General features: G+C 38.1%; 1 protein-coding gene across 6 annotated transcripts in view; it reads right to left on the reverse strand.

Moving 5' to 3' along the window:
- Positions 1–26,780, reverse strand: part of LOC126920653 (protein sprint) — a 156,374-nt gene that overhangs the window by 112,403 nt on the left and 17,191 nt on the right. For 2 of the 6 annotated variants that reach the window (XM_050731325.1, XM_050731324.1), the window contains exon 3: positions 10,192–10,265. In XM_050731325.1, coding sequence (XP_050587282.1) covers positions 10,192–10,265 — 74 coding nt within the window. Of the gene's footprint in view, positions 1–10,191; positions 10,266–17,366; positions 17,652–24,184; positions 24,385–26,780 lie in introns of those variants that run through there. The other 4 variants (XM_050731338.1, XM_050731335.1, XM_050731322.1 and 1 more) reach the window with 4 other exon arrangements.

The raw sequence follows: 26,780 nt of genomic DNA on the forward strand, positions 1-26,780 counted from the left end.
CACGTTCTCAAAACCTTGATTGTCATCTTTTGTTCTCAATTGTTAATCGTTTGATCGTTGACTGAGATTGTTGATTCTTTATTTGTTATTAAACTATTTTTGTTAGCGAATCAAGCGTAGTTTCTCGTATGCACTTATTCCAACCACCTCTATTCTCAAAATAGAAATAGAGGATCAATCAATTCGTGGCGTCGATTGTTTAATCGTAACGAGAACTTACGACTCTCGTTGACGCGCTATCTCGCGATCGCGTCTCTCCGCGAACGGTTGAAACAAACAGACAACATTATTTACGGTATTATTCGACTTCAACGGTGTACCAAATGAATAGGATTAATTTAACGAACAATTAAGAGGAAACGAAGTCAAAGGACAGAATCGTTACGGAATTATTTCGCTTCTACAATTTGACGAGAAGAAACGATCTGGTGGAATCTTTGCATACTTACATCAAACGAACGGAAGTCGCACGGGGCAAGGTACAAAAATATCACGTTAACGTAAATGTCGAAAGAATTCGCAGCGGATACGTCCGCGTAGATTCATGATTCATCGAATTCACCTGGTCAACGGACGCTAACATCCCTATTATGCGTTATTCCGATGCTTATTCACTGGCTGCCGCCACGTATTCGCAACATCTGACATCTTTGTGCGTTTCGTGCGTGAAATGATACAACACCTGGCGTTGACACGGGCCGGAAATTAACCAATTGTCAGAAACCCAATGATACCGGTGCCAGGCATCACGGTGTACGCTTGTCTCGGCCAAGATTATAACCCAACTATAGCGTATGACATACGTTCACTGGTATCATTGGAATTTAATTCAGAGGAATTGCTCGACAAATAAACATCGAAAATTGCCCCGTTAATGATCGCTCACGCAGTATCATAGTTTTCATGATTAAAGTACCTTATGATTTTAGAAAACCATAATTCCCTATATTTATTTCAATCGGTAAAAATAAATTGTACAGATATAACGTACCATATCAGAAATCGAACTTGCTGCATTTTAATTACACGATCTTGTGGTTTCGTAGGTATTTCTGTACGACGATAAAAGGTAAAAGAGATGATAAGAATTGGCTCTGCTTAATGTATTTTCTTTAGCACGATATCTTAAAATATCTTAGTTTGGGATATTTTAAATTTTCAATTTGAAACTTTCACGATGACTAGATGATAGTTCTTCGGGCTGCAATCGTCGAAATAAAGCAGCAATAAAAAGATATTAACAAAAACACGATTGAAATTGGAAAAACCACCAAGCATAAGTTAATTTGAATTTTCTCTAGTTTCGTTAGTACGCTATCTATGTGTTTAGCACTATAACTCCTATTCAAAGAATAGAAATTCGAGAAAGTTCCGGAAATCCAATCATTGGTCGACTAGTGTCCGAATAGAGTTGTACTATGACTAGAGTTGGAAGGAAAAATCTCACGATGAGCAGGGTGAAATCTATTATCGGTAGAATTAGCGGCGCCTGGGGGCACGTATTTCGACGACACACCCTTTGTCTATGGCTAACGATACGGGGTGGCCGGATAAGGGTTGCTCACCCTCGCAAACATCAGACTCGCGTTAGTCGTCAGAAATCAGGGGGATATCCGGTGGCAGCCGGAGAAACCAACCCAGGGGAATCCGCATGTCCCTCTGTCTCGCTTCTCCTTTTCCCTCTACACTTTTTTTGTATCGAGTTTCTCAATAATTCGATCGGTGCTTTTGCTCCACGCTCTCCACTCCTTTCGATCGCTGGATTTCGTTTCTTTCCGCGGCAGCAAATTCTTCCTCGTGGAAGAATAAATCCTGCAAGCTGTGATGTTTCTCTTTCGATATATCCAAGTGGATTTTGAAATACGTCGAAGGTACGATGGTACATCGTGCTTTGGTGTTAGAGATCCAAGTCAGCCTTTATTATTTGCTGTTTGTAATTATCGAGATATGTGTAATTTTGTGTGCTACACTGGATTAGCATAGTAGTGACACACATACATGAGAACGAGTGTGTGTGGGAGTATGTGTGTGTGCAGCGTCTCGTAAAACAAAAGAATGCAACTGTCTCGTACTCATGATGGTAAAGAAGATGGTGAGACAAGAAGAATGCTGAGACGCGTGCAATGTGTATCTACGAACATCTCGTAAATCACATATTAAATAAATCTGAAATTATTTTAATATCATTTCTACGTGTAATGTGAATATTTCCATATATTTATTTTGACGACTAAGATTCATAATTCTCGAGAATAATTTATAAAAATCAAATCGAACGTTACATCTGTGGCTTAATGAGAAAAAGTAAGTTAAAATAAGTTAAATTTGGTATTCAGTCTGTAAACAATCGTATGTTCTATATATATATATATATATATATATATATATATATAAAAAGTAACAGTTTAAAAGTTAAAACAGTTAGAAATGACTATAATGGCATTTTCCATAACGTAAACTTTCTGCAAAGAATGCCAAGCTCGACGTAAAAAGCGCGAATAGTATAAGCTTTGATTCTCTCTTTCTGAGTTAGAAAGAAATTTTGAAACATCAAAAACTCCTGCGTCGAAAATTATTCGAACATGAATTTTTTAACGTATCTTCGAGTGCTAATATCTCTTCGTAAATACTCTGTGAATACTGACGCTGATACTTCTTGCAGCAAGCCGTAGATATAAAATATAAACGACGAAAGAAATATACCGAGAAGTACGATCACTGCCATAAATATTCAGGTATCGCGCCATGTCTAACTTTATTACTCTATGGGCGAACAAATTATTCGAATATCGCGTTGCTCGTTATGCGAATATACCAATCATCTATCACACTTGGTAAACAAGTATTGAATTTGTTCGCCAGTACGCCTATGAAAAATCGAATGAAAGAAACTCGAAATTCCAATGATGGTTGCAGAGTGCGAAGCACGGTAGCCCAAGAATCTCTAAATAAATCATCGATACGTAGTTTCGAGAGCGTGTGTTACCCTCAACGTCCACCTGACGCCAGGGTTGCCGAATGATTAACGACAAGCCGGCCAATTATCAAGATCGAACGTGATCGTTATCGATCGCGAGGCGAGATCGAGGGACGGTTAGGGTGGGGGGTGGTTGAAAAAGGGGGAATCAACGTGGCCCGAGGGAACCGGCGTGTATCCAATTTATGCTCTACATCGATTACGATAGCCTGCGCGCCGTGCCGGCCAACACGGATGATTATCTTAATGATTATGTAGACAACGCTCCGGCGACCGTCACGAATTAACGAGATCCAAGGGGAAAAAAGGTATTTTCAGCGATAACAAATTGGAATCGAGCTCTGGAGAAACGAATTCATACCGTGTCTGGTGTAGCCAGCGTGGATGATACTGCTTGGATTAAGAAGTTGCTGGCGATTTGTTGCGGTGTGTCGGACGTGATACGTGGAAGATGAAAGGAAAAGTGGAACGCACGAGTCTGAGGAAATTTAAATTTCAGAGGAAGTGCGAAGTGGTGCTTGGTTTGGGTAAAATTGAGAACGGTTTGAACATGTCGGAGGATTGAAATTTGGATTGAATCGCGGAACGAAGAGATAGCTGATGATGAATTGCAGCGTATTGGGGATGATATAGAAGATTAAAGCGAAAGTGAAGCGTGACTGATTAAATTTGTGAATCTTTTGGAGTTAGTTCGAAGTAGTATTTGGTTTGAGTGAGATTGAGAGGAAAAAATTGGAGTATTATTGTTTGAATTAATTTCCTGATCGAAATGAAATCGGTGTGAAGTCTATATCAATATGAACCAAATCGATATGGAAAGAGCCTAACAAGACATCTTTACATTTTGAAACAAATTTCCACTCTCAATTAATAATTCCATCTCCAATTTCGTCTTTTAATCCCAGACATCACGTATCAAATTTCCAGCCGAGCAGAAGCAACGAAAAATAAACGCACAAATCTATCAGACAGATGAGAAATCGAACCATCGATTTCCCATCTCGTTCCACTTACGAAATCTCTCTCCCGTGTATTATTAGCCGCGTATTATTTCTCCGACGTACGTGATCCGCGAATATTTCATCAGCTTTTGCCCATTAAACGGACCTTGGCTCGTAACAAGAAGATCAGAGCAATATGTTTCTATTATAATCGGGGAAAATGATTAAAAAGAAAGAAGATACATTTTCTATACGCAATTACAGAAACATTCTAAAGCGAAAGGATTAGTGATAAATTAACCCCTTGGCATACAACGACGTCTAGCAGACGTCATCCATCATTTCATGTGCCATTGTAAACTTTGACATCTCCGAGACGTCAACAACTGTTTCTGGCGGACACCGAAAATCGTGCATCGATTCTGTTTTATTTAAAATGTTCTTTTATCTGCTTTATATAGCTATTTATGATGCTCATGTCCTGTATTCTAAATTACCTAATTCAAGAATACAGTCGATTGTAAATTTTCGATTGAATATCGCACAAGATGTGCTACACAATTTGTCTCTTTGTCACACAGTCGCAAAGTGAGTGCCCAACTCGGCTGCAGACAAAACATTGGGCACATTTTCCTGAACATACACCTTCGACTAATAAAAATGTAAAGAGATGTCATGTGTGCGTAAAAAATAATACATGAAGCGAGACAACTTGGCAGTGTAAAAAATGTCTAGTTCCTCTACATATTCCAAAATCTTTTGAAATGTATCATACTTGATAGAATTATTAATTTATTATTTCATAATGTTACTTAACTACTGTCCATTAACGTTATATATCAACCTGATTAAATATTATGCAGCAATGTAAATTTCGAAATAGAATGTTCTGTTTCTAAGTTTGCATATAACTGTTCAGTTGAGCCAAATTAAATCTTTGGACGCATCAAATTCCATTTTATTTGTACGTCAATGGGTTAATAAAATCGAACGCTACAATGCTACGAAGAATTTAAGAAATACTTTATCACGATTTACAAACTGATAATAACGCAATGTACAACAGAACATTTGTACCAAGTAGGAAACTCTTTGATGGAAACAGCCCTGGAAACAGCCGACTGGTTGGAAGCGTTCAAACGTTCAAAGAACGCTATTGTAATAGGCGAAGAGGCCTCGAGGAAAGCCTTACAGCGAAGTGTAAAGCACTCGACTGTCACTTGCAAATCTAGTAACACCGCTAACTTTACGTAAACGTTTCTACCAACTACAAAATCCCTGTCAGATCTTCAAGAATACCGGAACTGTTCCAATGTAAATTCTCCAATCCAACGTAGCCTCGAACGATGAAAAGCAACGTTCTGGCGTATGATTTTCGACATACCGATCAGATTTTCGGCGCCGCGCTACTGTCACTTACAGCCCCGGGAATAGAAGCGACCGAAATCGCGTTCCACCCCTGAACTGGGGCGGGCTTGTGGAATTGAAATGAAATTCCGTCCCTAGGCCACAGCTCCGCTGCCGCTTGAATTATTATCGGTCGGTAATCTCGCTAAAAAGTTCACCCTCGTTGAAATATCACCATTCTTTTCGTCCCTGCAGCAACCCCCGTCGTTTCCTGTTTTCACTTTTGCTGTCTTTTCTGTGTTTATTGTATCTCATGAGAGAACATCTTTCTAAACATTTCTTTTTATTTCTTTTTTCTTTCTTTCTTTGCTCGAACGATTAACTGAATTGTATAAATTATCGTCGCGTAAAAGCAGTTTTTATAATCGTTTAGAAAATTCTACGCAAAGTAGAGTATTCGTTGTAGTAATCAATAAGCGAAAGGAATTCTCGTTTAGTTTCCATTTCTTTAATTGCATCAGTAAAAATACGAATCCGCATAAATATCCATAGTCCAGTCATCGAATTCAACGCGAACGTATCAATTAATTATTTCGCGTTCTCTACAATTCCATTTTTTCTTTTTTTTTTTTTACGAGATTCCGCGTGTATTTAACACGTAATACGTAATCGAGCCTTGCGCAAATATTTGAGTACGAGCCAACGTAAAACAGCAGCTCAAACACGAGCTAAATATCCCGAGACAACAGCATAATTCTCTTTCTTCTTGTTTGGCTTAACTCGGCATTTACGCGAAATAAAGTAAAAGAAGAAAAAATAACCAACACGGGAAGCCTGGTTAAGCTCGCCAGAGCTGCTCGTCGCGAGAAATTCCCGAAAGCGTTCGAATTATTTTTTATCCGTAGCCGGAGAGGAAATTCCCGGACGCTGGTCGATCGACCGTGGTGTGAAAAACGACGTAAAAAAAGAGGATCGATTCGATACGGAAGAGCTCGCGGTGCGATAACGAGTCGAGTTATTCTTTCACCGGCGCGTACGCGTATCGTTGCGCTGTTGACGCGAATGAAATTTCCATTTTTTCCCATCGTTTCAGCAACCCCGGAAATGTCCAACGTGTCTGCTCGCCTCGTCCCTTTCATCCTCCCGTTGCTTCTCGCTTCGCGATCAACCATCTCTGTTCTGCGTGCGTAACTCGATTTTTGCGACCAGCGGAAGCACCGGTAATATCGTAGATTAACGACGAGTGAAGCTTGAATTTTCGTGCAGTGGCAATTGATCTCGCGAGAGCACTGTGTTTGATAATTTCGCTAATTTGTGGAGAAATTCAAGCGATATTTTGTTGCACGATATAGCATACGCTTTTATACGAAGTTGGTTTATTTCAAATCATTGCATTCATATGGAATTTTATGTAACTGCCTGACAGCAATTAAATTATGTAATTCTACTGGAATTATATGATTTCCAGTTAATTGGCTTGAATTCAGATACGTTGATATACATATGTATGTATGTTGACGTGAATTGGAATGAGCTGGAAATTTATGTAACGAAAATTTATGTAAACGAGTTCATTTAAACTGACGTAAATTTGAAGGAAGTGATACGAGTATGAACGAAACGATATTTCAACAAATTCGATCGAATCTATTGGTATATTATTGCTATCTGATGCTCGTCACTATAAGCATAACAGAATTTTGTACATGTCGAATATATGAATATTTCTCTTTGATATTTATTTATTAAATATTAATAAATTATATATTTGTGAAATAAATATTTTCTATTCCCTAGATAATTATCAATGTTTCTCTTTGATGCAAATATTCTTAAAGTGAGTATTTTTATATTTTGCAGATACTTATTTTCTAATATTTTTCTTTTCTCTGAAGAATTTAAAATAAACGTTAAATAAATATTCCTCTATTTTCTAAACATATGCAAGTTCAATTTCGTTCTAATCACTTTTCAAGAAAATTTCTTTCTCACCAATCTATGAAATAATGAGCTTCACGTATCGATTATTCCCAACTCTAATAATTACGAACAACACGAGTGAACCTCGCTACTGTAGGATTTATCGCGGAACTCACTGTACTCGGGGAAGCTCGGGAACTTTCCGGTAAACGACCAGATGGGTATCTTGATAGATTATACAAGTTTCTTATGAATGGTCGGCGACTTTTGAAGTTGCGACGAAATTGGGAACAAGAGGCTCTTTCAGATTGCTCGGATATAACGCCAGAAATCTTTTTGTGATTAACATCCTCTGTGATTAATTAATGTTAAGTTCGAGAAATCGCGAGTAAACCAACTATGTCTAACAATACGTTGATATTCGAATAGACTGCGGATATTTATTTATTTATGGGGAATTGAAATGTGCGAGAACATGGGAATACGCACAATATACAAAAACATGTGAAAAATTCAAACTATTCGTTATAATATTTAACATTTAGCGTGATAAATTCCAATTTAGATGTTACACTTTTTCAAAAGTATAAATTGAAAAAAATTAGTTGAAATTCGGAGAAAGGTGAGCCAACAATTTAAGAAAAATGGACCTCTGATCTTAATCCTTAAAAGATCAGATAAATTTATATTTAGGTTTGTTCGCGTTGATAAAAATACAAATTAGCATAGACAACTTGTATTATCCAGCGATGACCAATTTCTTTCAGACTCGTCTAAAATTATTAACTAAATACTAAATACGAACGAAAATTTTATTATATTTTTTACAGCTAATTAAAACTTAGACACATCCAATTTTATTTAATACATCACACTTGAACCTCGTACGGAAGCTTCGCTCGCAAACCGACGTATAAATTAATAAACGGTCTGTCCTTGCTGTCCACTTTTCAACGAGCAATCCGTTTCCTCTAATTTAAACAGTTTCACGGGTAGAATTTCCAAGACGGAAACCCGTCGCATCAATCTTCATCTCAAGCTCGTTTCTGCAACTCGTTCGAAATAAAGAAAAACGGAAAGATTGAAGAATGAAAAAGCTGAATCGGCGGAGCTCGTGCGGAAAATCGAACGAGCAACAAGCAGAACAATAAGTACGTGCGAAATTAGAGTTTTCACCGAGCAAATAGCGCAATTCGTGGCATGTGTCCGGGATCAACGTCATAATATTATGCGTAATCGTTTTTGGCTGCCATCTGCCCGTCGTTTGTTCCTTCCAGCAAGTTTTCTAATATTCCGTGGAATAATAAGCGTCCCTCTTTTCTCCTGCAGTGGCTATTTAAAATAAATATCACGGTGGTTTTTCTAAAGAAAATTCTTATTAAAATTTGTCACCTTGTGAAATTTTCTGCATAGAATTATCAAGGTATTTCTTATTAAAATAACTCGATAAAGACTTGAACAAAATGTTGAAGTTACACGACATTGCAGATTGCTACACAATATTTTTATTTCGCTTTTATTATTTTATTTTCCTCCGTAATATTTTAATCGATAATTTGAAAAATTCACAGTATTTCAATCAATTATTTTAGACATCCGAAGTATTTTATTTAGACAACCCTTGTGTTAAATTATCAGTCAAGATGTCGTTTATACTGGCGTATAAAGTGGAAAGGGAAACGGAAGATATAAACGGTTTATATTTCGGACGTATGCGAAATCGATGCTCGGTTGTTAAATATTAAAAGTCATTTTTCTCGGAACCACCTGCTGACCAGATAGGTACGCGCTTACTTGAATTAACACGACAGTACAGCGTGCTGTAACTATAAATTAATGGAAGAAAAATGACAAGGAAAAAAGGAAGGTTAGAAAGAGTATCGGATTCGCGTAGCGGACTTAAATAATTCACAGATAAGGTGATTAAATATGAAAGAAATATTCAAGCAATTCCAGCATCACCTGACCAACATTCTAGCGATAATTCAACAAGGCGATATAAATCGAGGCCGCGCAATAATGTCGAAAGTTAGGCGCGTGTTTAATCCAACGGGGTGGTCGTTATACTCAGTGTCCCATATAGCATCGTGGATATTGTAAGCGAAATCGTCCATAGATCACTGTGGAGCCCTTACGATATGGAAATTATTCTGCGTATAAGCGACCAGTACGGAGGCGTCGCGTCAAGATTTCCATCGTAAATTATGGGAATTCACGATTTAACCGCGGCCACGCGAAGGGGTTGTTGTCACCCCCTTTGAGAATCTACACTATGTTGATTATAGTGTTCCTCGAATATCTTAGACGCAGTTAAAAGTGATTAATTTCTCATGAGATTTCGTATCGTATTTAATAATATTATATATCGTATTGTATGTAATAATTTTAATAGCATGATAACGACGATCTTGATAACGTTTGATATTATTGGATATTGATGTTTGCTGTTGTTTGTATTTCTCGAACATAATTGGCATTTTTTCTTTATTTAAAGAGATATATACATTTTTGTTATACTTGTTCGAACGAATTAATCAAATCGATCAAAGCGTAGATCGCTTTAGGAATAGAAATTTCACGAAGACAATGACAAATTTACGTTATTTACGAAGTAGATTAGTTCCATAACTATTAAGATAATACTGTGTGCTCGATGTGTGTACCTATTTAAATCATCTCGTTATTATTCCATCCTCTTAGAATTTGTCATTCATATCCCGAATAAATTCCCCTCTGACACTCTACAAAATCACGATTAATACTAATTCGAATTTAATTTAATTTCATAGCGATAAAATTATCATTTCTTCCGGAAAAATGTCAGAAAAGCAAAGTTCCTTTTTATTTGAGAAACGTTTTACGACCGCGTAACGAGAGTACCCAGAGGCGTGTACACGGTCTATCGAATCGATCGCCTTCAATAGCCCTGCTCTTGACCTCGAACAAGACGAGGGCGAAAGAGAGGAGAAGGAAGAAACGAAGTAAGAAGAAGAAGTAAGTACTCACCGCTCGTAGGAATTCGGGGTCGTGCAGAGCTCGCTCAGCATGCAGTCCAAATCGGTCGCCAGGGAATTAAGCAGCTGAAAGAGAAGCAAAAGGGGTTAGACTCGTCGGTGCACACCTCGTCTCGCAGCGCTACATCAATCGCTTTTTACTCTTTAATGAATACGCAGCCGGTGTTCCGCTACTGAACACCATCGCTCTGTATATTTTTAATGAAAATTCGAACTCGAGTACAAACTCGTTCGAACGTACTGCAGATGCTTAGCTAGAGTTACAGAAGGGTGAAACGAAAATAAAAGTGGCGTAGAGGGTTGAAGAGGGAGCTTGCAATTGATTGACGTGTGTCGGAACTGGTTGGACTAATTGATCGTGATTTACAGCGAATTGAATGTAAAATAAAACTGCAACTAACATAGCGTGTATTTTAATAATAATTTCGAAATAGCAGCGGCGAATAAGATTTGCGGAGAAAGAACTGGATTTAGTCGAGACGTGTCGAAATGAGCTAGAGTAATTGATAGTAATTTAAAACAAGTCGGGAATAAAATAGCGTGAATCATAGTAATGTGTCTATCATTGAAAAGAATTAACCTGTAACATAAATCTTTCTGGAAATCCTGTTTCGTCAATTTTACCAAGTGACACGAATTGCAATACCGAAAGATGATAACTCGTAACTAAATGTTAATTCTTTAACATAGCACACATGGAAAGCGATATCCTTGGATTGTATCAAGAAATCACTAAAACATGTACATGGATCGCTAAATCTCGAGAGGTATGAATTAAATTTAATTCCGGATTAAAGTAAATTGGTTATAATGAAGTCACAGGAAATTGATAATATACCGATGGTACATGCTGGCTATTTGCAATCACGTTAATCCTTAATTGAAGCCATGTTACAGCGAAACCGCGTCGTAAAATCGCTCCTAAACGCGTACCCTCGGCGAGACCTGCTGCTGCTCCACGATAACACAATTCACACAGGAACCGCGAGAACACCGTAATCGAACACGGATCGTTTCCGCTTCCGGGCGTCGTGCTACGTTAAACGATAATTCGCGTCTACTAACATCGGTGCTTACGATGAGATTACGTACGATTTTCTACTTTCGTCGAAATTACAAAAGGAAATGGAATATTTCTACGATGTATTCGCGAAAGAGAATTTTTAATATCGTTCGTCAGATAAAGAGCAAAATCTATACTACGCATCATCCTGCCCAAGAACTCGTAAAAACCGAATAATCCATGAAGGGATCATCGAATTCTATAGAAGTTACACAGAAAGTATTAGCAAATTCTTTGCGAAAAGAACGATAGGTTTGATAAAAAAAGAAAACAAATACAGAAAAGAAGAGACGGGAAGATGTTGAAAGCATCGTGGAAGAAATGAAGTTTGCGCGAACACAGGACACAGCCGTTTGTGCGTGTACAACGAATGCCTGGTGTATTTGCATTGCATCATGGAATCGGAGTCCGGAAAATTAGAAGGTTTCCATCCGGAGGCACTTTCGCAAAGTCAATATTGAACATGGAGAAGACGTCCGATAAAGTTTCGTGGCGCGTCGCGGGGAACACGAGCCACCAAACTTAAGGGGGGGTGACGAATATAAAACGCAAAATTCTTTGCCCCCGTTGAGGGTAAAATCGTTATATACTGTATCAGCGATCGGTTTCCAATTTCTCCCTTGTTTTTTCGAAAGTAATTACGGAATCTCTGCCATTATTGTTTCTCTATTTATGTTAAAAGGCGATAGTTGGTGGTTGCAACACGTTTTATTATCGTTTGTAAATCATTATAAGAAAAGCAACAATATCGTTTGACTTTTGCTTTATATGCAAGAATATTTAAGAATGTTTAAAAAAGAAAAATAAAGAGAGAGAGAAAGAGATAAAAGAAATTATAGCAAAATATTTAAAATACCACCCTTCTATCCCTTCATTGAAAAGATAAAAACAAAGCGAGAATAATTTATACATCAAGACCAAAAATATAAAAGATACAACACCCTATCAAAGGGGTGAACGCTAATTAAATACGTAAATAGACGAACATAATTATCTCTGAAACTCGATTTCACGGGCAACCAGCCTCTTCCTCGATGCTATCATGTACCAACACGATCACTCTAATTTATGACCAACTGCAATTTTCGTTTATGAAAAAAACGTAGCCTGTTTGAAGGGGTTGTTACTTTAGTCGGTGATCCCCGGTCGAGAGGGGATTTTTCTAATAAACTAACCTCCCTTTTCTCGTTTCGAGGGCACAACAGGTCTTTCTATGGCAAACTCACACTTTTTCCTCTACCTATCTGTGTGTGTATTTAGTTGGTGAATGTGTAAGCTCATGAAGCCAGAACTCACGCGATCTCAGAGAGTAATACGAAATTATACAATGATAAAGAATCACGATGTTGCATCAATTGAAAAATTGTCTTTTTCCATCGAATAAAATCGTATTAATTTAAAAATCACATTTTTTAAATAATAATAATTGTCACTTAATAATAATATAATTTTCTTATAATTTAATATACGACCCAGTATTTTAACATTTTTTGATAAATTTTTAGTGTTTGATATTTTTCATCTGCTACAGAAAACCACCTATACACACTTCCTTGTTTCTGATATAAAACAGAGACCAGCGATATTTATTTCTTTTTGCGTTTTACTTTTCACGATAAATGGCTAAAAAAGCTGCACCTTGAGCTTCGACTATTAGAAAGAAAAAGATAAAAACCACAAAGTGTTAAGCTTCCCTTAAAACAACTCTCTAAAAAAGACGCTTTTCCACCCTAATAAATATTTCCTAAAAAAACCATAGTCCTCTTCTATCCCCTTTAAGCGAAAGATGATTTCCAACTTCACTTCGACCTAAAAATTAAATCTCCTTTTAATACGATACACTGACTCTTCGATTCACAAATGGAATTATTCATAGGCCTTTCTCATATTTGAAGTCGATCCGCTGACTGATCCGAGAATGAAAGCGAACTTACCTCGCCACATTATTTATGCAATTCGGCTCAAACCACTCTGTCGACGTTGACACGACATTGCACAATAGCCGAGCGCGATTAAAGCCCTGTCGTGTGGTGAATGGAGGTTCCGAGTGGCGAAAGGGGTAGCTAGCTAGCCAAGTGGCAATCACGAGTTACCCTTTTATTTTTCCATCGCGTGCATTATAATTCAGGCACAACGAACCCACTTTCTTCCATTTTCTTTCACTTCGAGGGGCTCTGGTCGATCGAGGAAATTCAGAATTCGAATGATACTTGTTTGAAGTGTACTTGGAAGCAGAATATTCTCTTTTATCTTTTTTTTATTCTTACATATCGTTGTCACTATATTTGAGATCGGTTTCAAGCTACATAATTGATACATATTGACTGAGAATTCAGTATTGTACTATTAAAATAAGAAGTTGGTACGAGTCGTGGATCTTAAGAACATTTGCCATAGTAGAACAGTGAATTTATATCATTAAATGATCGAGGGTTGTAATGAAACGTTTGATACAAGAGCTGTCACAAGTAGAACAAAGCTGATGTCGCGTGGCCACAAGCTAGGGGTTGTTAGAGCGAAGTAGGACGAGAGTCGATGCGACTTAAGCTGACTAGGAGTAGGCTGAAACAACCTAAAGAGCTTTGAAGCGTATTACAGCGTACATTCGCATGACTTAGAGAACAACTTGTTAACAGATTAACCGATGTAATTCTCAACATTCTCCAACATCAATATTTATCGTTATAAGCTCACAAGTATTTATAAACTAGTAAATCCAAAGTATCAGGCAAAGTACATTATCCAATTATTAACCATTTACTTTAAATTATATGAAGCTAAATAAATTATATGCTAAATAACAATTAACGATTATTTCGAAATCTATAGGAAGAAATTGAGTAGAAAATAAGCATAATTTCGGAATATTTCGTACTTAACGTCAAACTTCATCGAAATAACGAGTTACAGAGTCGAGTACGATGCATCGTTTCAAGTGGAATTTAAATATCGTCAAAACCCTCGCCGAACACACGACCTTAAAGGGTCATCCTGAGAATGTAATTGCAATTCACCCCAGCCACAACCCCGCGATCTGTCGATACGTGTATCGAGTTCCCCTGTGACACGGGTACATCATCCCCCGCGCCAGAAATCTCAGACTATTTCTGAAATTTTCATACCCGTCCGCCTCAGTGAGACTCGATTGACAGATAACAAGATACGTCGTTGTCTTTTGAAAATTCGTGTCCTCTCCTATACCATCGCTGTCCGATTCCATCATTTTGTTGCATGTCGGTCGAATATCAAGAGTTTGAAGTGTAATTCTGTTTACAGGTGGCTTGCGAATATCCTTTGTCATTTGTTAATCAGTTCTAAGTTAACTTTTCCTTTAAGCGTGGGCTTTTCGTGTTTTTAGACCATTTTTGGTGTTTTTAAAAGAGCTCGTGAACGTTCTTCGTTGTTTCCCTCGGGTTACATTTATTTTCTAAATTGTGACATTTGGTATTTTTTGATTATATCGTAGATTTGATAAGAGAGCTTGCGACTATTTCTTATTTTCCCTTATGATTTACGATTCATTTATATTTGATCTAATATTTGATAAGATCATGAGCTTACGTTGAAGTATGATATCTTTTAAAAATTAATTAACGCTGATTTTACTTTAAAAATAACATCCAGTGAACATTCCAAATCCAAAAATTCTCTTCAAATCTAGGAATTCTTTTCAAACAAATCTAAATATCGTTTCGAATTTACCAATTCTCGGCTGGAAGTAACAAATAGCTAATATTAACGGCGGAAACGTGATTTTCGTGGAATACAGACGCTTTTAGCGCGACGGAAGCAAGAGACGCATAACCGTGTGCCTTCGATTCGCGAATATTTGGCTTGCACACGGATCCTCGTGTGTATTCGGGGTGAGTCATGCGAGCAACGAAGCATGGAACCCCATAGGACGCCGGTTAGATATTCCGGCTGTCGAAGCTTTGCTCACAAAGCCGATGGAAATCGATGGATTCGCCAAAGCAACGGAAACCCTTCGTCGATCTTTCTCGCTAGAAATCCGATGGAACCCGTAGAAATGATCGACGTCTCGTTCGATGAACTTCCATTGAACTCTCTCTACCATACCGCACGATTATTTCCAAAATAATCCAATTTTTATAATTCGCTCGCCGCGTGCATATTAATCGATTGCCAGATTCTCTTGCATTCTAAAAAGCTCAGTGAAATTCTCCTCGAATTATACTCCAACTTTATTCAAATCGTGTAGAGAGAATCTATTCGCGTTGAAAATTGTGTAGGAATTTATGGAATATCAGCAAGATAGTTAGAAGTGATTTTCACATATCAAATAATATTTACAAGTTCTTATAGGGAAACAAAAAATAGAAGAGGAGAATAATTCAAGGAAAAAGCAGTCGCAATATACAATTTATAATCCCCCTCTCAGCCCAATACACATAGGAAATCGATCGACTAAAATTGATTTTGATATTAAGCGATACATATTTATAAGATTTTATACAGAAGCGAGAAACACAAGAAAAGAATAATTCAAGCAGAAACCACTCGTAATAAGTACAATTTACAATCCTCCTCCTAACCCGATACACGCAGCAAACCAATCGACTGAAATTACCAATTAGGACTATAAAAGACACCCTCGAGTTAAAGAGATCGATACGTTTCATCAACTCATTTGTCCCAAACTCCAGATGCATCTTCTATATTCTAGAAAAAAAAAGGAAAGAAAAAAATATGCATTTAAATAACAAGCTGAAGAACCTCGTGCGATGACAAAGGATCGGAAAAGCACGCGGATGAATGCATAAATAACACCGACACCCTTCCGGTCCATTGTCATTCAGAACGCTGTCTTGCGCACTATCTTAAATGAAGATAGCGCGGCTTACAATGCAAAAAAGGTGGACCTAACGCTTGAATCTCGATCTTGGTCACGGACGTGGGGACCTCGAAAATCGTCGCTGCATTTTTCATGGGGCACACCGAGAGAGGAAAAACCGCGAATAAGAGAACACCATTATACGTAACTCGGCCACGGTCGTACCAAGTGCAGGGGGCAGGGGGCAGAAAAGTAGCGGCTTATTCTCGCCTTGAAAATAGATGGAAATAGATTGACACCGTTTCGTTGCTACTTCTTTTTATACCCGTGATGGGGTTTATTAAAAATTGCAAACGTGTCAGGGTCGCAGAAACTTCCTTCAAAGACCATGTTATGATTCTTTTGGATATGAGTTCACGATTCTGGGGCAAGTAAACTCAGGCCACTTTCTTGCTTATTAATTTCCGTTTTCTGACTCTTCGCTGCATCGTTCGGGTTAGTTTTAGCTTCAGTTTGCTTGGGTTCAGTTAGTTTGGGTTAGAGTTGACAAGCAAACTTTCTTCACTTTGTGCAAATTCTTCCGTGAGTTTCTATTTTTGAAATTTTCGTAGCTTAATTCCGATTATGTTGGAATTAAATTTAGGTTTGGGTCGACGAGGAAACTCCTTTAATTCTACGCTTTAACAATTTCTATTTGTTAATTATTCGTTGCTTCGTTCAGATTAGATTGGAAATAAGATCGAATCGACCTGTTAAACTTCGTCGCCTTTGTACCTTCGTATTAATTTTCATTTGCAAATGTTTCGTTAATTGACTTTGTCTCCCAGTTGTCTCCAAATTACTTTTCGTTAAATTTCTCAAGTAAATTGCTGGAATTTCTCACCCTTTCCCTAATTTCGACTTTTTAACTTCTTGTTAAAGTTTCTGCGCTGGTTAGCTGGATCTCGAAGGAAAGTTAGTTATGCACGTCGGATCTATATGATCTGAGAAGATATGACGCCAGTCAGAGCAAGTTAGACCATTCCGGAGCAACTTCTCAGAAACTATAGTTATTCGAAGCGGTTGAAGACGAATTAGAGTGGACAGGAACATTAGCTACCATACACTGAATCGGGCTTTGGTCTAATTTAGAGCTACTTGAAATAGAACTTGCCCAAATAGAGAAACTTTCTATCGACTTGCGCCACTCCAAAACATACGAATACCGATATTCACGATCACAAACATGTACAAATATTTCATAGAAATTTGTAAAAATATTCGCGAGCCGCTGTATAGAGGTACATAAACATATAGAACATGAATCTTCTACCAATTCTTTCTTCCACCAGTTCTCGATCTCCATGATTAGATCATAGCGTCCGTGTTCCCAGGCTAAGACGTTCCCTGTCGACGATCTCCTTTCCTCGCTTTCCCCTTCCAACTTGTAACAACTTACGATCATCGAGAGATTCTCGAGCGAATTCTCGGATGTATGCGTTCGAGACAAGGCGACCCACACGGGGTCCCTAATAACCGTAACGCGTGGAAACTCTGCGGGGCTCCCGGCGCGATCGTTAAACTGCGAACACGATGGCTGGCCTCGCGGCGCGAGCAGGCTTGCCAATCCCCCTTCGCGTCGCGGAACTTGCAGAAGAAGAGCAAACGCGACACGACGACGGCTCGAATTAAAATGGTCCGCTGAAACTCATTCCCCGAATTAAACGGATTAGATCCAATCAGCACCGGCCGCTGTCGTCGACGTCGTGCAACACGTTGTACCGTTGTCGCGGCGTTTCATTCGATTCCGGCCTTTGTTTAATTAAATTCATCGAGTACGCCCGGAATAACGCGAAACTTTTCACGAAAGCTTGCAAGTTTCGTACGTAAGCTTGGCCGTGTGTTTACAACGTATGAATAGACTTTGTTTGATTTACGTCTGGTGGCATTTTGACGAAACTGGTAGCGGCAAATGCGGATAGAATCGATTTCGTTGCCTTTGCAGGATTTAGACTGTTCGAGCCTCGTATCTTGTAGTCGAATAGGTTAACGAAGTTCGGCTCTTTCGAATGGATATTATCGCTCGGAATATTTGAACATTTTGATTCGTGCGAATGGGTTTCGCGATTTATGCGAGAAGGTTCGTTCGTTGGACGATAGAACGAGTTTGTCGATGTACAAGAACGGCTGGAAAGTACGGCGGTGTCTCAGGTGTGACGTGTGACAAGGTGTAGAAATCGAGATACCATTGCGCGAAGAAAAGAGAAGAAAATGGATCAATAGGAAAGTATACAGAGGAGTTCGAACGACGCTGTTAATAAGAAAATTCGCCAATAATTATTACGCTATGTTGTCAAACTAATTTTATAATCTTGGCTTTTAAAAGCTTCAATCTGAATTTTTATACCGGAAGGTTTGAGTTTCAATTTTTCTGTTCGAAAGTGCGAATTATAATTTTTATATTTGTCAATCTTAGATTCGAATATCTGCGTATCCAAGCATTCGGATAGTAAGCAAAAACGCTTATCTTTTCTCTAGAATACTCTGCTCTAGATAACGCATTCGAATGATTCACGTTTAATGGATCGAAGCTATCGCTAGCGAACTCTGCGTGTCTACCCGGTAGAAGCAAGCAAAGCAGAACACAGTCATTCAGATCACCGCTCGAGATAGCCGACGATGTATGTCTTACGTCCAATGGTCTGTTAGCTTGCATAACGCACCCATACACATAGATCACTTCATATTTTATTCTGTCCATACGCTGCCTGCCACGACGTGGATACACGGGACAAAGAATTTGGGAACCCCATATACGATCGCTGTCCCAGGTCCCAGAGGAATTACCTAACTTCGTACAGGGAACCCGAGAATATACTGCGTAGCAGTATTCTGTTATGTAGTCGATTAATCAACGATCCATCAACTGTAGGATCAATGTCCTGACTTCGGAGGGTTGTCACGCGATGGGGTTAACCCTATTTCCTTCGTTCCTAGTTAGCTTAACGATGAATTATGATTTTTCTGTTCTGATGCGATCATTAGAACTAATTACCGACAGGAAGATTGCGAACTAATGCGAAACATTGAACTATGTTGTAGTTGTATGATATATCAATTACATCGTGTAACAAAGTCGTTCATTCTTCAGTTTATTTCGGAGATAACGTAAAAGCCTCGCTAATATTACGATAAATAAACACGTGACGAGTAGTATAAATAAATATTCTTCTTCTTCTATTAAGTTGCCCGAAAAGTTTCTTTCGTTTCGTAAGGTGATAATAGATGAACAACAATTTCTGTTTTATATTATTGTATGATCCATTTCGTTTTATTTCTATTATTATGTTCGCGGGTAATTCGATAAACAAATATAAAACAAGAAACATTGTGCGTCTATTATTTCCTTATAAAACGAAAGAAACTTTTCGGACGGCCTAATATAATCCGTTAGCTTGTCAACTAAGTGATTGCGGCTTTTATCGATACCACCTATTGACAAAATCCGCAATCTCTTAGTTGCCAAGCCAATAAAGTACGACTAAATAGATCAATCGTGCTCGTTCAATTTCTACTAAAAATTTTCCTGAGGGAAACTGAATCCGCAATCGCATTCGCATGTAACGCGCTACAGTTGCTTGTTTTCGCCCCGTGTTTATACCAGCTCGTAGCCACTAGTAAAGAGAGTACGACAACGATTAGGTAGCACAAACGACAATTAAGCGGGCCCTGGTGTTGGCTGCTCGTTATCGTAATAGACGATGCACGCACATAGTTCAACCCGTGCAAATAAACGTAGAACACGCGCGTCCGGTTGACGACTCTTGTCGCCGCAAAAGTCGAATGTTCGGTGCGCCGCTGAAAAGATTCGTTTAATAAGGACACGACGAACCGGAAGCGGATCGTTTATAGGGTGTCTCGAATGGAAGAGATCGAAGGTCAACCAAGAGGATTTCAGAGGGTAGAAACAGGGATCGAGGTGATTCTTCGGTTTGGAATTTTTTTCTTAATCTTCGTGTGTCGTGTCGTACGTTGCGCCGAAAAAAGATGAAATATGGGGTAGCGAGAAATGGTAAGAGGTAATATCACGATAGAATAGAATTCATAGGGTGTCCGTAATCTTTCTCGTTCTTTGAAACTGTACGAAATGCTGAATTATTGAATACCAAAATCAATGGAATTTGAATGAAATTTGAAATTGAAATTTTATACGCACAGATACCATGACCAACGCGATCTCTCTTTTTCCCGTTCTTTCGCCAAAAAGTATCGACCCACCTATTCCACGTGACCCAAAGCAAAGAAAAAGAACGCTATACAGTTCAAACGATAGAAATCACGAGACGAACCGACCCTATCCCTCTCGAAATCAAACCCTCAGGCTCCAAGCACGATGAAATCTTGAAACAAAACGCTACTTTTTCTATCACAATCTGATCGAAGCACGGTAGACAGCCTCTGTTGAGCTCAACTCAAAAATACCCTATAATTTCACACCTGCAATTCGAAACTATCGGTACACACGGTGTACAACGACAGCTGCACTCGATCGGCAATGTTACGTGTTTCCCGTGGCCACCATTTATTTGCCAGCCTCTGTGTGTTCACGAACACACGACACCAAGGATGATAAGACAACCAGAGAATGAAAAAGAGAAGAAGATGAAGAGTATATTCCCGAGTGTACATATATTATACAGTAACGTACACGCGTGTCTTCGTACGCCAATGCAGCGCGAGTAACAAAGACGCAGCTGCGAGGAAAGAAACAGACTTCAGAGAAGGTGAATCTATGAGCTGTACGAGATCCAGTGCGCGTGACGAGAATCTCGATTATCGAGGAATTGATCCTGATCGATGCTGGTTACGGACGTTTAACTCTGCGGTGCAGGTTCTAATTTTGTCTATGATTGTGAAGAGATAGAGGGAGAGCCGATTTAAAAGAAATAAATAAAGTTTGAACAAAGTAAAATTCGGATAAGACACGATATTGTGCGCGTTAATCAAATAGAAAGTTGGGGTACGCGATGAAGTCTCAACATCTTGGCTTTTATAAGAAAACTTGATTTCTGACGTTTCATTTTTATTCAAGTTGTGTGGATACAGTTTGATATCGTGTGTATTAATTGAAGAGGAAGTTATGGCAAGTGATCAAACCTTGAGATCTTATTGTCGGTCTAGTTGCTGGCAAAATCTTCGTCGCTTATGTCATTCTTACGACTGATTTCTAGCAAATACTTCGTCACGTTTTCCATGTAATCAAAAAGGCTGCGTTCATTCGTATCGAATTTTCTGCAAGCCATCGTGCGTACCCCTTTTTTTTCACAGAATCAGATTAAACAGCAGTTCTTCGTTTTTCACGCGATTCTATTTTATTCCATTCCACGTTCAATTATTTCTCAAGCATGCAGTGACATTGTAATTGCTTTAACTCACGCTAGTTTCATTTACGCGCGACAGGCACGAAGAACACACTTTACGTCTGTATTTTCCACAACTCAAATTCCGATTTTAATACGAAACGATCTAGCCTCGATAATCGTTTAATTATTATCAGCGTCTACTGTAAAGTGGATATCGCTACAAAAATAGTAAACGCGAGGCGATAACGTACGTTGATTCATCGATAGCGTATCAAATTTTATCACTCATTTCAGAATATATCTGAAAATTAAAATAATTATTCCCCATTTCCAAACACAGCTATTCCCAACTTTTTGATATTTCCACAAGTTCAGAAGTTCAAATGATTAAAATTGAAAAATAAAGGCAGGCGGCGATATCTGAATACATTTTGTCTCACTAACGAACTTGTGGAAATATTTCTTGAAAAGAAGACATTACTTGCAATTAAAAAAAAGGACATTAGTTATATATATATAATTATATTATATTTAATAATTATATATATATATGGATAAAAAGAAAGAAACTAATTTATTTGCTCTAACTAAGCTATGTAATATTAAAAGAAAATTAATAGCAATACTAAATTAATTTTCCTCAAATTATATTTGATAATTAAATTCGATGTAGATATTAATCTTCTTATATCGAACGATAGAATATGACATATATATATATGGATAAAAAGGAAAAACTGGATACAAAGTTATCATCAGTCTGACGTCTGAGAGGCTCGTTTATCCTACACAGGAAATTAAATAATATTTCATGTAGATTTACAAACCATGCATAAATATGCACATCCGATCGTTACACGATTAACACAAAATTAAACCATCGTCCGCGATATACTGTCATAAGCATAACAGGATTAAAATCGAAGAAACCGCAACTTAGCAGATGTATTAGGTTGTCCGAAAAGTTTCTTTCGTTTTATAAGGTGATGATAGATGAACAACAATTTCTGTTTTATATTATTTTATTTTATAGGTATGATCCATTTCCTTCTATTTCTATTATTATATACGTGCATAATTCAATAAACTAATATAAAACAGAAAACATTATGAGTCTATTATTTCCTTATAAAACGAAAGAAACATTTCGGGCAACCTAATAACTTTCAGCTGCCATCTCCCAAAAGGAATTCTGACCAAAAACCAAGCCGGTGGACAGATCAACCGTCGCGGATCGACCGAAAACGTTTATTCGTGGATTTTCAACGATGTAACTGGAAACTATCCTCGATCGGGCTAGTCGAACGCTGTTCTCGTTATCATCTTCGTTATCGGAATCGGTTGCACGCATACGTTTCGAACGATCGATCCCAAGCCGACGAAATTGCCGTGTTTTCCAGCTCTGCCGGCATGCGTTCACAACCGACGGAATTAATTAATCGCGCCTGGGGCTATTCGTGGCCGGGAAAAGAATTAATCGGCCGACTACCGGCTGAAATACGAGGGGATGGAAAAATTGTTGACGCGATGCTCGATTTGATGGCGATATTTGCTCGGAATGATGCACGCGCGAAACGGTTGTTAGTGTTAAGCCGCCTCTCTCCACCACGATTTTTCACCATCTCCGATTTAATCCCGTATCTCGTTCCGTTCTACCGTGTCGATTATGGTTTCAACCGAGGGCCGGTTCGTTTGTAATAGTTACGCCGTGTGGCCCTTTTTCCTAGAACAGTGATACGACAGAAGACTAATTGATTTTAAACGAAGGGATTTTTTATTCCACATGGAGAACGAATTTCGGACATCGTAGCTGTTGTAAGATGAATTTTAAAGATTCTGGTATACGAGTTAATATTTTTAATTAAGAAATTTTGCTTACGGATAACCATTACAAAGGATTAAAATTGTTTTCATTGCCAGTAGTTGTTATCGAGGGAAATTTAATTTTGGTTATCAGTAACCGGTTATAAATACTCAGGAATTTTGTTTGGTTACCAGTAACCATTATCGATGACCCGAATTTTATTTTGGTTACCGATAATCATTATCGGTGGCTGAAGTTTTTCCTGTAGTTTCTTGTGAAGCACAAAAAAATTAACTGTGAAATTTACATGTATTTATATATGCTTTAATAACTCGCTTGACAAAATGTATAAGTTTTATAATTAAGCCTTCTTATGTTATCAACGAACATCTACTAATTATCGGTAATCTTAGTAACAATCGACAAGAGGCGAATGTAACCAGAAAAAGAGTTTTGTCGTCGATATTGGTCAGCGGTAAGCAAGAAGATATCTCGCAATATATAATGACTAACAATTGAAAATTAATATTCGTGGCTTTTTTCACAGAACAGTGACACGACAGAAGATTAATTGATTTTAAACCAAGAGATTTTTTATTGTACACGGAGAACGAATTTCGGACATCGTAGCTGTTGTAAGATGAATTTTAAAGGATGTAATTTTTTAAGAAATTTCTTCCACACTTACAGATAACTGGCCTTCGTCTGAATAAAAATGTTAACAAAACAGAAGTAGAATTAATTAACAGAGAGGAATTATAAACATTCTGTTTGTTTATTTATCTTTTCTTCGGTATAATTTATATTATTTACAGCGAATGATAGCGCTTCCAAAAGCTTCCTGCTCTTAGATTGCCAATACGAATATGTTAATCCTCTACGTTGCGGGATTACTTCAATATCCCGTTGATTCGTGAAATTTTTTAGAGGATGTTGACACGGAAGAAAATTTATTAGATTTTAATAAGAGAAATTACTACATACCGGGTGTCAAGGTGTACAAGAAGCGCGATCGATTTAGTAAAAACCACTGGAATCCGGTCACTCACCGGAGAACGCTGTTTCCTCTCGTCTTCGCGCGAAGATAACAGCAACTTCCGTTTTCTGACAGACGATATCACCGCGATACCGCTCGATTTCCTTTCTACAACTGTAAACACTGTCAAACAGCTACTACCAACGTTTCAACGACTCGCATAACAACAATGCTAATTTCACACGAATGACGCACACGCGACTCTGAATTGCACTTTACACGATACAATTGACGCGATTCCGAGAATAACGTAAAAAGAGAGGAGAACAAGAACAAACTGTCAGCGCCTTTTTATTACCGATCCGACAGAGAACCGATCGATACTACCGAGCGACCACTTTTCTGAAAATCCTTGGCTCCGTACGATTCCACGCTCCTGTACTGTTTCCATGGAATAGATAATATAATATTTATTTTAATTTTTATATCCACGCGATAGTATTATTAATCTGTCACTGTTTGCAATGGAATTATGAGATTCGAGGAAGTTTCAGACACTGTTCATAACATTATTAATATCGTTTTGACGAATAATTTTACCTCTCTTTGTTAAAGAGTCTTCTGTCTTTTATTTTTATTTTGAAACAATGGCATTTTTAGTATTTGGAACGTTTAAAATGGAATTACGAAGATGTTGTTGATTGTTTATTACATTTTTAATATTTCTCATTGAAAATTTTCACTTTTTTAAATTTAAAAATAACGTTATTAGTCTTCGAAATGTTCTAATTCGAAATAATGAGTTGGAGAGGATTTCGAACGTTGTTTGTGACGTCTATACCTTTTCGCGAACGAAGACGAGTTTCAATAATTAGCGGTGTAAAATTAATTTCCGTAATTCAGCGCTTGAACACACGATTTCGTCACACGTACGATCGTAAGCAACCTTCTTACGATCAGAGCAGGTGAGTGAACTGAACTTTAACACGAATGTGCAGCCACGAGTACACGAGACGTGTACTCGTCCCTGGGAATCGATACGAACGTGCCGCCGACCCATCGTTCAATTTCCATAGCAACATCTGAGTCCAAACAAAAATGATTTCGTGCCACTTTTGTCCCACAAACGACACAACTGACCAGCGAAAGAATTTTGTAACAGATCTTCCACATTTCTACGTGATATACGATCGATACATTCTATATAATTATTTTTATGTCATACGAAAACCTTTGGAAAATTGAAATTTACTGACGAAGATATAAAAAAAAAAAAAGGAAAAGAAACACCAGTATTGATCTAACATTATTACCGATTAGTAGAGTGGGGATATTTATGAAAATTCATAATCTTGCACACAATCGTGAAGCAATGAGACTCGATTAAAAGCGTAAAATGTAATTTTACGATTAAGGTGCATCTCGCGAGGAAATAAGTATGCGTCGGGATATTTTTGAACACATTATATAAAAATGACGCATCATATGTATCGACGGTATTTTTTAATAGAATACATTTTACGATTGTAAAAACGTGTTTCTTAACTACGTGAAGATTTGCCGATAATATTACGTCGGTAATTGAGGGAATACAGAGGGAAGACATAATAATTTTCACAAGCAAAGAAAAAACTTTTTCCCTGTATTATTCGCCTCGTACAACCACCAGAATTATATCTCCTCAACTATGGTATCAGACTACTCCAGAAGAAAAAGGAAAAAAAGGAGGACCAACTAAATTGCGAGCTAGAACGCAATTTCTCCGGGCCCTTTCAGCGAGAATTCGCGATACTCGAGTCGCTCGAGGGTTGACCACCTCCGCAGTTAAAGGCTTCGCCTTTAAGGCCGCGGTCACACGAGCGTTAGTTCTGTCATCCGTGACAAATAATGCATTTTCATAAAATGTATGATTCATTATTTTTACGTACCGATAATTTTCCTCGTTATAATTTCCTTTTCGAAATTAAAGATTGGGTGGGCGATATAAACGAGATAAATAGTATTGATAAAAATACATATCTGATCCTGAAATCAAATAAAGATATAGTATGTTAATTAAGTAGAAATAATTATATCGAGATACAAGAATAGCAGTGTGCCGAATTAAAAAATTTCCGTGTGACCGAGGCCTAACGCGACGACATAAAGGAGCGCTCTCAGCCGCGGAAGAACATTTCCTGTCATCCCCAAACACGGAAAAATATAATCCCACGAAACGATTGTACACACGTATACCGTTCTTAAGGCCTCGACTTTTAGCACCGTTATGTCCTTCCAAATAATTTAGCATCGTTTTAACTTGATTGAACGAAGAATTTATCGGCTCCTCGCGCGTTCCTCTTCCACCCTCGGCCGCGGTGCGTTCGACTTTCTTCCACGTCGATGGGCCGTAGCGACGCGATAGGCGTTCACTCGCCTGAAAATTCACTCGCCTTTAGTGCTCTCTCTTTTTTTTTCTTTTTCTTCTTTTTTTCCCTATACCTTTCCTTCGCTCTCGCGCTTTTTCTCGCAGAATAACGAACAGACTTACTCGAGTTGCGAGTTTCCGGTGAAATTAATTCCAGTTCGTTGAAATATCGAATGGCGGGATTAAAGGGTAGACGA

Source organism: Bombus affinis, chromosome 9, assembly GCF_024516045.1.
Source record: "Bombus affinis isolate iyBomAffi1 chromosome 9, iyBomAffi1.2, whole genome shotgun sequence".
In the NCBI taxonomy this organism is placed as follows: domain Eukaryota; kingdom Metazoa; phylum Arthropoda; class Insecta; order Hymenoptera; family Apidae; genus Bombus; species Bombus affinis.